The 11,476-nt window shown below is 35.8% G+C and overlaps 2 protein-coding genes across 2 annotated transcripts; one reads left to right on the top strand and one right to left on the bottom strand.

Annotated features, from left to right (window-relative positions):
* The first annotated feature begins 3,756 nt into the window (after positions 1–3,756).
* On the top strand, positions 3,757–7,041 carry LOC132175342 (ATP-dependent Clp protease ATP-binding subunit CLPT2, chloroplastic). Its single transcript, XM_088514815.1, has 5 exons — positions 3,757–4,009; positions 4,113–4,151; positions 4,253–4,362; positions 5,358–5,537; positions 6,633–7,041. Exons 1-5 carry the CDS (start codon positions 3,795–3,797, stop codon positions 6,788–6,790), a joined length of 702 nt encoding a protein of 233 aa, XP_088370941.1. The 5' UTR covers positions 3,757–3,794; the 3' UTR covers positions 6,791–7,041.
* LOC148586749 (protein DETOXIFICATION 56-like) lies at positions 6,966–9,131 on the bottom strand. The gene has a single exon (XM_088514814.1). It carries the CDS (start codon positions 8,833–8,835, stop codon positions 7,339–7,341), a length of 1,497 nt encoding a protein of 498 aa, XP_088370940.1. The 5' UTR covers positions 8,836–9,131; the 3' UTR covers positions 6,966–7,338.
* Between the last annotated feature and the right edge of the window lie 2,345 nt (positions 9,132–11,476).

Genomic DNA, 11,476 nt, shown 5'->3' on the forward strand with positions numbered 1-11,476 from the left:
TTTTCCACGTTTAAAGTCAATTTCTTTCCTACTTTTCCTCAGCAACCAAACAGAGAACCGTAATGTGAAACGAGACAGAAAAATTCAAAAATCAGCCTCAATTACATTCAAATAAAAATCTAAACACAAATACCTTTGTGGGACCCTGCGGACTCATATTTCTTCGCGTGTGTGGTGTGGTTCCAATGACATTTCCAAAACACACCCGAATTCATGATAACGTGTCTGATGCCCTTGAATTGAACAATTCCACGAGTCCACGGACCTTAAACCAAATATATGTTATCTGAAAATCTTACATGTAACTATAACTGATAGACACGTATTAACATATAATTGAAAGGCGTTAACATAAGAAATAATTGGTGTCAATATTTTTTTCATATATATGTATATTTTTTTTATCTAATTTTACAAATCAACTACTAGATTTGTGGACTTCTGTGAATTTCATATAAGTCAATGGTGTATTATACAAATCTAATGATTAACTCTTAAATTTATAGGAGAATATGAGAAAAATATGAATAAATTATTGACATCAATCATTTCTCTATTTTTAATCACTAACGTGACTCCAATTGCATGTTAACATGTCTAGTAAGTTGTAAAAAAAAATTATAAATGATATAATTTTTGAAAATTCTTTACCTTGGGAATCCTTAAAAAGAAAAAAAAGAGGAAAGTGCATTTATCATCTTCTAACTATTAAGCGAGTTGCAATGTTTCATCTTAAACTTTCAATTCGTAAAATATCTCTCCTAAACTATTATTCGGGTTGCAATATACTCATTTTGTGCGAAGAAAAAAAAAAAAAAAAAAACTTCGAATTTTTCTTTTAATTTTTTTTATTAGGGATATTTTTGTAATTTTTTGCACAAAAAAGGGACATTGAAACCCAAAGAGTAGTTTAAGCGAAGACATTGCACAAATAGAAAATTCAAAAGAACATTGTACAAAGAATTCTCATATGGCAAGCCAATTAAGTGTTACTTTGGTTAGCGGATATGTTAAAATAGAAGCAAAATAAGTTGCTTACCGCTCAACAATTTAAAAGAATATTTGATGAATTATTTACTCACCAAATATAAAAATAAAGTATTTTTTAATATATAACATTCTCTCTTCTCTAAAAAAAAATAAAAATAAAAAAACTAAAATAAAGAGCCCAAATATAAGTAATTAATTTTTTTTTTTTAAAAAAAAAAAAATTAAATTTACTCCTCAAACGAGTAACGTCAATATGGTGAGGCTAATGTACTGCACAAGAGCACATGCGAAGCTGGATTTGGGTCCCACACACGAGATCTGATAGGCGGTAGCTGCACATGCAGAGATCTCCATGTCCGATCCCCACATGTTCTCCCCAATTCTAGTTTTGACTGCTTTTTTTCTATCAACCAAAAAAAAAAAAAAAAAGAAGATTCAAATTTGACCATTCAGTCAACCCAATTCTCTGTAAATCTTCCTCAATCTACTGCAACATGTCACGGAGGATTATCTTCCACAGCTGGTCGGCTATGGTGATGGGCTGTGGGGTAGTAATTAAAGAAGGTCTAGAGCTTGGGACTGTGCAAGATTTTTCTTTGCAGAGATTGACATAACATAATATAACATAATCATGTGAAAGTGTTCATATACAAGGTTGACCTTTGGTTCTGCCCAAAGGGTTTTGTGCCCCTTGAGAGATTTTATTTGGTCCCTCACTTGTTGCCTAATCACATGACATTGTGGCACCACATGATGTTGTAATAAAGTTTTGGGTCTGGTTTTTCTGGACATTTTCCTCGATTAACGGTGGTCGGGCGAATCCATTTAGGTTAATTGATGGTTTAACGTTCAGGTCTTGCCTTGTAATCATGTTGTAACTTTTTATTAATTGATAGTTTTAAGTATTTTGTGTTTTTGGTTGTTTGTTAATATTTTTGTTTGAAAATGAAAAACAAAGGAAATAGAGAATAAAAAAGCATTAACAAACAAAGCTATTCAGAAAAGAAATGGTTAACCGAGAGACCCAAGATTCTCTCGAGAGCCGTGAAAAAAAGGGCATACTTGAATTGCTGTTAAGGATAGTGTTTTTATTAGTATGTGTTATTTTTGGATTCCATAAAAGCTACAAGTCTACTTGTATATCTAGGGATACACTATTTCTACGTACCATGCAGTAGTTAGGGTATCAAACTTTCATTTTGCCGTACACTATTTATTATAAGTTTCTTATAAATTGACGTGACGGGTTACGTGGCAGTTGACTAAAAAATACTATAGTAAAAACGGTAGTATCCTAAATGTTTTTTAAGAATATATTTGGAAGACGCACATATTAGAAATATCCCTCTTGTTGTTACATAATTTCTTAGCATTGCATTAGAGGCCCAAAAAGTTAGGGAAAAGAATATTATCTTCAGTGGCTTGTATGCCCAATATTAAATGGGCAATACCTGGGACAAGGTATCACCAATTCACATACATCCTTTCTGGTAGGCCTGGGCCCGTCAGTTCTATTCCTTACTGTTCTGTTCCTTGGACGATGACAGCAAATTCAGGAGGTTGGGCTGGTCATATACCAATTGGGTTCTCTTTTACTCTCTTTCTTCTAGTCTCGGCCCATTGCATATGGCCTCATGTAAATTTATGGCAATTTATTGTTTGAATTGATAATAACTTGAACAGTAAATGTAAAAGAGTTTTCATAGGATTTATTTGTCGAGTAAGCGGGTAAACTATCCTTGACTTGCTCGAATAACTAAGTCTTATAAAAGCTTTTTCACATTTGCTGCTTGAATTGCTAACAATATTGCTAGGGAATATCTATTTGAATTTATGATCTTGGTGTCGTACCAGACAAGATTAAGACTTCATTTGTTAATACTTTTTTAAATGTTTTTTTTTTGTTTGAAAACACATTGTGATATGACATAAAAAATAAAAGTAGTTTTGAATCTATTGTAAGTATTTTATGTTTTGAATTATCTATTAATATTTTTGTTTTGAAAAAAAGAATTATTGAACAAAGTCTAGTGTTTAAGGAGAATGCAGATTGCTACATCCCAGAAGGCAGTGTATTAGTTCAAAACCTCCAATCAACTTAAACAAAAGAATCCAAAACTAACATTTGATTATAAAGGTTATGTCTTCCCAATAGGAAGAAGTAAACGAGTGCATTGAGTACACATTTGTGAATAAACAAGAATTAAGTCTTACATTTAAAATAATATCATAACTATCACATAATTAGGTCTAAACTATTAGTTTAAGCTTTTAGATTCAGTGGTATTTTAATATTATTATACTAATCTCAACGAAAAGACTCACCAAAGTGTTTATCATGTGAACTTATCTATACTGTACTCTTAGACGGACCGTACATTCAGCTTGCCTATGAACTAAGCTCAAATTATAGGGATAAAGTACAATGAGCCGCACGTATTGCATGCAATATAGACAACTCATGTTAGAGGATTACTGAGCTCCCACTTGATTGGATAAGTGTTCGGAGAGTTCAAATATACGTCTGAACTCCCTACTGAAATAAACGAGACCCTAAATACTCTCTCATACCGTATTGCTGCCGATCAGAAATTCAGAATCCCCAAAACATTCCCAATTTGCACTCCTTCAAGCCTAGCCAAAACCCTCTGATTTTATTTTAAAAACCAAAAAAAAAAAAAAAACCTTCTGATTTTGCATCAATCTAGCTGGACAAAACCCACCAATGAGCTATGCGGTGTCGTTTTAGTGTGTGCTAATCCTCTATCCTTGGTACACTCGTACGCAATTGGAAACAACCAAAAATGGCTGCTCACACGCTCTCGAAGCTCCCAACAACATCTTCGACATCAGCATCCTTATTCTCCAACTCCAATACCAGAAGAAGACGGCCACAAAGCCTACCTCTCCCATGGCTAGGCACCAACAACGTCTCGCTTCGGTACTCAAACCTCAGACCCCACGAACAGTCAAAGCACCGACCCATCGCCGCCTCGGTGTTGTCCAGCCTCCCCACTGCGTAAATTCCAACTCTCACACTACTGAAAAGCACCGGTCTTGGAAAATTTTCACCATTTTTGGATGTACCCAAGTTGTTATTTCAGATTCTTTTGATTTTGCAGGAACCCAGAGAGACTTTCCTCAGCTGAGAAAGTTCCCAAGTGAGTTTTGTCGAAATTTTGTTGGGTTTTCTTTTTGTTTTTTGGGGGTTTTTGTTTTGGGTTGGTGGGGATTGAGCATTTGCAGTGGGTGAATGGAGCAGATGGTCTAGGAAGGCAATCAAGTCATTTGCTATGGGGGAATTGGAAGCGCGGAAGCTCAAGTATCCAACTACTGGGACTGAAGCCCTTCTCATGGGGATTCTCATTGAGGGTACGAAACCAAGCTCCATTCACCTTTGCCTTTTCTTTTCCTGATTTTATTTTTCTCTTAAGTATATTTCAGTAGCTGTATTTAGTCATTCGTCTCTCGCTAATATCAGTGGCATAAACTATTAAGTGATGCTTCTACATGTTATTATTATGCCTGAATTTCACATGTAAGAATGTTGAAGCCTGAAAATACAAAAAGTGAAACAAAGTTATGATTAATTAACTTAAAGTGGTAGTCTTAAATTCATCTAAGATTGACTGCAGTGGACGATCTTGAGATGATTTGGCTAATTAAATCGTAATATTTTCCTGACATTTTTGAGGCGTGAGCTTGTGTTAGTTGAAGTAAGAAGTTGGATGTGCCACGGAACGGACACTGCTGATGACTATAATATTTTGGGTGAACTAGAGCCTTTCGTGTGACAACCTTATGCATGAAGACTTTTTTTCTTTGTTTTTTATTTGATGAGTAAAAGAACTTCATTAAGAACGCAAAGGGCGCAATGAAGGGGTCTTGAATCCATGATGTTGCCCTCTTATGGAGGTAGGAAATACTATTTGCACTAGAGTTCATCGGCAACCTTATTCATGAAAACTTAATTGTACATATAGCAAAACCAATAATGTAACATCAATTGATGGATATATAGCAGTTGTGACCAAATGGTGCCTTCCACCCATGTTGAAGTGGGATGTCTTACTTTGACCCAGGGGGCAGGGAATTAGGGAGGGGAAGAGGAGGGAAAAAGAAATCACCTTCCCCCCTCCACACCTATTTTTCCATTCATCTTGCGCGTTTATCTTTACCAACCTGTGCTACTTCTCTTGCCATTGGATCCACACCACTTTCACCAATGGCACTGCTGCTAAGGGCACGTTAGACCTTAGACGGTAAGATCGGCCACCATCATCACCACCACTCAATGGTCACCTTTTATAATACAATTATTCTGCAGTTATTATGCACTATACTGAATCTTTTCCTTTGTGCTGCAGGCACTAGTCTGGCTTCAAAGTTTTTGCGGGCGAATGGAATTACACTTTTCAAGGTGCGTGATGAAACTATCAAGTTACTTGGGAAAGGCGAGATGTATTTTTTTAGTCCTGAGCATCCTCCCCTGACTGAAGCAGCTCAAAGGGCCCTTGACTGGGCTGTTGATCAGAAACTAAAAGCTGGTAAGTTCCTGTCGATTGGCAGTTAGTGTTGTAATTTCTATGTAGTAGTATTTCTTTCTTTTATGTTTTATGAGCATATGCTATAGTTGGAGATATGTACACAAACAAAAAGGGGAATACATAGATGGTCAGATGAAGGGTATAATGATCATGCAAACAATTGCACAAGAAGTTAGTTGTTTGAAAAGTTATGTAAAATAGCTGAGATGATCTCAACATAGAGTAATTGCTTATTTTCAAGCCAAGGACTTGGGTGCCTTGAGGTCTTCTACCTTTGACAACTCTGTGGTTAAGAACATAAAAAATCCAAATATTGTTTTGATATCATTATCTATTCATGTTGTCTGAGTGGGATTTTTTATTTTATGTTCTGAGATAGCCTGTGTCATACATGAAGCATTGATCATGGAGAGACTCCGAGTTTTGGAGTGTTTTTCTGTTTTCTTTATCTTTTTAGATCTTCTAATTATAAATCTTAGTATTATGAATGAGAAAGCAAAGATCAAAGTGGTTTCCATTATATAATGAGAAGTTCTGTCCTGCAGTGTCTATGAATGACTTAAGAAAAGAGAAAAATAACATAAGAGTATGCACTCCATGTCGCTGCATTAAAATTTTACGAGTATTCTAGGATAACAATTAATTATATGGAGTAGACTATTGTAGAAGACATGCAAAATAAGTGTCTTTTAAGCGGTCCTTAGCTAATACTACTTTTACTTGATGTCACTTGTGAGATGGCTGCCACGTTCTCTAAGGTACAAATGATGTATTTTTAATCTCTGGATGCATAAAACATTTTGTATAGATAGAAGCATAGTGGGACCTATTGTTTCTGTTCTAGATAGGATATATTTAGTGTATATTTAACTATTTTGCTAGGTGGGATTTTTGAATGATTCTTTCAAATACTGATAAATGAAAATTAAAATATCTTGCTGCTATAATGCTTTATGTACTCAATAAAATTCTCTGTATTCGAGACAGCTCTGCTGTGCCTTGGAATTCCAAGGAAGCAATGTTGCACCCAATGATCCCAATTTTTCCAGATCATTCTTCTTAACATTCACTGCTTGATTAACCTATGACCTGCAGGTGATGGTGGGGAAATTTTAACATCTCATCTGCTTCTTGGCATATGGTCTGAAGCAGGATCGCCAGGTCATAAGATAATGGCTACCCTTGGTTTTAATGATGAGAAAGCCAAAGAGCTGGAGTCTTTAAGTTCTGAATCTGGAATTGTAGATGATTGAAGCATTCATTCGATTCCTATGGTTACCATTAGTGTAATTCTTTTCATCAGCTGTGGATAAATGATGCTGTCTCTGCTTTCCTTCGAAGTTACAAGTTGTCTCATGAGTTCATCCTTTGGGACTTCGCAGATTGCTTCCCTTTTGAGCTTGCCAATGTAACTTTTTCTCCATATGGATTAGTGTTTTGAGCAACTAATGTTTTGGAGCTCATCTTTGGCAGCTAGTTTAATGTCATGACAATCGTTTAACTTTTTTGGTTGTCATACTTTCCTTGCTTGGCTGCAGTTTCATTCTAAATGGGCTTCCTTAAGGGAATTGATGCCACTTGTGGGGTTATATCTTCTCAATTGGACAAAGTTTTCCTTCAACTCAGTATATTAAACTGACATGTGTTTAAAATGCATCCAAAAATCACATGCATTTTGGAGACGTTAGTTTAATAGACTGGATTGGAGAAATTTCTTTGAACCCAATTTGAAAGAAAACTCTAATTTGTGTTGTGATGGTAGAGATGCTTATTAATACAAACAAATATTTTGAAATTATTTTCATACTTCAGCATTACTGACTGTTTCCACAGGTCTCCTGTGATTTTCTTCTTCCTTAACAATGTCCGCATTACAGGCAAGTATTTGAGCCTTGCCTGCTTCTTCAACCCAGTCGATCCTTGTGACAAAGACCAACAGCAAAACCAAGCAGGCTACCATGCCGACCAAGAACCCTAACAGCAGCCCACTAAGTCCAAGAGCAGCCTTGAAGGCTAGAACCACACTCAAGGGCAGGGCCAGAAGGTAGAACCCACCAAGATTGGCATACATGCCCAACCATGGCCTAGCTGTTCCACGGACAATTCCTCCACATACTGCTAATGGAAAATTCGCTACTTCCACCAAAGCCATTAGCAGCATCATCTTCTTCACACCTCTTATAACTCCCTTGTCATGGCTAAACAAGGGCCCCCATATTCCCCTGGCTGCAACCATCACTAAGCCACCTATGCAACCAGCGACAATGCTTGCTGACAGAGACACATATGCTGATCGGTATGCAGCGCTGGCTCGGTTGGCACCGAGCTCATTCGAGACACGGGTGGAGGCGCACGTGGCCAGTGAAAGCATCACAGAGTAGAGCAGATAGTCGAAGTTCAGCACAATGGCTAACACTCCAACTGCCTGCTTGGCATTTGCTAGCCGGCCTGTGAGCAAGACTAGAATCTCATAACACCACCATTCAAGGCAGGTGGTGAGACAACATGGCCCGCAGAGCTTGAGCAGCCTGAGCCAGTCACTAACGCTGTGATCCCACCACCCTCCTTCCTTCCACCTTCTTTCCTTACCATTTTCCATAAAAAACACATACAAGGCAAGTAAAATCACTACTATGAGATCAGAGACCCACACTGCCATTGAAACTCCCTCAAGACCCTTAGCTTTTGCAAGCAATATGTTGATGGGCACATGAAAAGCAAGCGCCATAGCCGAGCTAAACATTATAGGAACCGTTATGCTCTGTGTGCTCAAGTAGGCTTTGAGAGGACACAAAAATGCATTGACTACCAAATCAGGGAGGAGATAGAAAAGATAGCTCTTCGCGATGGCGGAAATGTCTTCTTGTTGGCCAAAACGGACAAGGATCTTATCAACATTGAGCCACAAGAAAGTTATAGGCAGTATGGCTAGAAGCAACAAGAAGATAGCTATGAGAAGGGTTTTGTGAAGTAGCTTAAAGTTTTTAGCTCCATAAGCTTGACCACAGATGGGTTCCATGGCGCCACAGAGCCCGTTCAAGACAGAGAAGCCGGTGACATTAGCAAACGTGAACCCGAGCACGCCGCCGGCCAGTTTGAGTTCCCCAAGCCGACCTAAGAAAGCTGTTGTGATTGATAGCTTTGCAAACCATGTTAAGTTCATTGCTACCAAAGGAGCAGCAATTCCCCTCTGCACTTTCAGCTCCAAAAGCATAACCTTTGCCATGGTAGTTGGCCATGGAGTTATAGGTGTAGGAGATGAAGGTGGGTTATTAATGGTTTTCTCAGTTTCAGACATTGTTGCAGAGAAAAAGGGTTTGCTGGGTCTGCTCCGGATATAGATATGAACCAGCAGGAGTCTTGTTAGATAATATTAATTATATGCGAGTGCATGGGTTTCGTGAGGGTGTTGGAAAGGAGGAGCAATTGGTGGGCTTTTTGTAACGGCCAATTAAGGAAGAGAGATGGTGGTGGAGGATTTGTAGTGCGTGATGAGAATGCAAGGGCCATATCATGCTTATAAATCCCCCCATGATCAGATCTCTCTTGAGATGTTGATGTCACTTTGGTTTTAATAAAAAGATACTTGAAAAAAAAAAAAAATACATTGGTAGTGTATTAAATGCCAAAACTACTTTGGGTACCTTGTACCTTTCTCACTGATTTCTAATGCTTTCTAGAAAGAGTATGTAATGATATTCTTTACACTTATTTGTCATGCCTATGTATATTTATGTCACACAGCTTTTCATGTCATTCACTTGAAAAAAAAAAGAAAAAAGCGTTAACTACGTAAAACACGTCATGTCAATTAATGTGTCAGTTAAGAGTATTAAATCAATAATTTCTTATTGGTCTAAGTTGGCTTAAATTTTTAAAATAAACGGTAATTTAACACGAAAATCCTACCAACAATAATAGTCCTCGTAAGTCATGATGGAAAAATGAGGGTCTTTTCCCGCGTATTTATTGACTGATTTGTTAGAGACAAAGTATAGACCAATTTGAAGCAGCCGATATGTCAATTAACATAATATTCCTATATTGTTCCATCGGTTTATATATGCATCTTAAAAAAGAAAATAAAAGGTGTAAACAAAAATTCCTTCCTAGAAACCTTTGAGCAAGATAGATTATGGGTAGGTCGGATCTGCTAATAATAATGCTGTGGTCCAAAGCATAAGGTGTGAGATTGCCATGCTTCTTTGTTAAACTTTGGCAAAGTTTTCTTTCAATCAAACTGAATATGAGAAATTTTTTTTTTCAATTCTATCTATTAAACTGGCATCTATCTAAAGTATATGTGTTTTTATATGCATCTTTGGTAGATGTCAGTTTGATAAATTGACTTGCAAGAATTTCTTTGGAGGAAAACTTTTTCCTTAAACTTTGCTTTCATATTCTGAAGCCACTCACAAATCATCTACTTTTATTTAGGAGATAAGCCTAGGTATAAAGCAAACTTCTTTTTGTAAGAGAAAAAATTGTAAGCCTCCAAGCGTGGCTTTCAAGTTGATGGGAAAGTTGGATATGAAAATGATTTTTTTTTTTTTAATTTTTTAATTTTTAATTTTATTTTATTTTTTTATATTGTGTTTGCATCTTATCAGAAGGCTAGGCTTAGTTTTGAAAATTATTTTTTCTTTATTTTCACAACTATTTTTGCAGTGATTCAATGATTGTGGTTTTTTATTTTTTTTGTTGATATTTTAATAGCTACATGAAAAGCTGCAGAAAAATAGCATGAAGATATCATACTCTAATATAAAATTATAATTCTTGTCTTTACATATTTGGCTCTTTCATGGCCTTCAAAATCTATGTTTAGAAGAGAGAAGAGGTAAGTAATGAAAATCTTAGATGATGCTTTTTTTGGCAGAGGCATTAGAGTACTAATCATATCACATTGCAATGTCCATTAGCTTTTGTCTGTGAGATTATAGTAAGGTTTCCATTCAAACTAGCATTACGTACACCAACATCATTTTTTTTTTTTTTTTTTTTGGCGTTTTGGAATATAATTTTATTAATACGTTGTTTATTCTAAATGTTTAAGCTTAAAAAAATGATCAATTAAGAAAAAACTTTACAAAACCCTTATGAACTTTTACGCGTTTTGACATTACCCCCTCAATGTTCAAAAACTCTCGATTTGGGGTATTAAACTTTCCATTTTTTGCAATGTCTTCCATCTATTAGGATTTTCAGTTAAATCTTGTCAAAATCTTCAAAATACCATTTTTTTTAATTATAAAAAAATAAAATAAAAATTGTAAAGATTCAGACGTTAGAATTTAACTGAATTTGCAAAAAATACATACACCTGAATCTTTGCAATTTTTTTTTAATAAAAGGGGTATTTTGTGAATTTTGACTAGATTTAATGGAATATTTTAACGGACGGAGGCATTGCAAAAAATTGAAAGTTTAATATCCTAAATTAAGAGTTTTGAACATTAAAAATATCATTTCATAACGCGTGAAAGTTCAGAAAGTCTAACATATGAAATATTCAATTAAAATAAAAATAAGTTATCAAAGTTAAAACTCAAAATCCCTGTTCAAAGCCTCTAATACATAAACAATTCGAAAACACAACCCACTAGTTAAAAAATGCTGAAGGACACACTTGTGGATCAATCATTATATTCGTCTTAATTTCACCCTTTACAATGAGCACTTTGGTTTTCCACTTGTTCCCCATTTGTAAAACATCAATATCTGCATCGGTACTAGTGAGTGTTTTCCATTTAATAATGTCTGTATGATTGATCTTACCCTCAATGAACATCATTAGACCTACACAAGACGGCTGTAACATAGCTTGCACCGACTTCTTCGCGTATTAAAATATTAATTAAATGATAGTTATTGTATTGGTTTAATTTAGTTTTAAAATGTAAAGGTTACTGTTCACAAACTCAAACACTAGTATATAA

The sequence above is a fragment of the Corylus avellana genome, chromosome 3, assembly GCF_965113065.1.
Source record: "Corylus avellana chromosome 3, dhCorAvel1.hap1.2, whole genome shotgun sequence".
Lineage (NCBI taxonomy): Eukaryota > Viridiplantae > Streptophyta > Magnoliopsida > Fagales > Betulaceae > Corylus > Corylus avellana.

Coding starts and splice junctions, on each gene's coding strand:
- LOC132175342 (XM_088514815.1), top strand. CDS start 3,795: ATGGCTGCTCACACGCTCTCGAAGCTCCCAACAACATCTTCGACATCA. Junction 4,152..4,252: donor TCAGCTGAGAAAGTTCCCAA/GTGAGTTTTGTC, acceptor TGAATGGAGCAG/ATGGTCTAGGAAGGCAATCA. Junction 4,363..5,357: donor CATGGGGATTCTCATTGAGG/GTACGAAACCAA, acceptor TTTGTGCTGCAG/GCACTAGTCTGGCTTCAAAG.
- LOC148586749 (XM_088514814.1), bottom strand. CDS start 8,835: ATGTCTGAAACTGAGAAAACCATTAATAACCCACCTTCATCTCCTACA.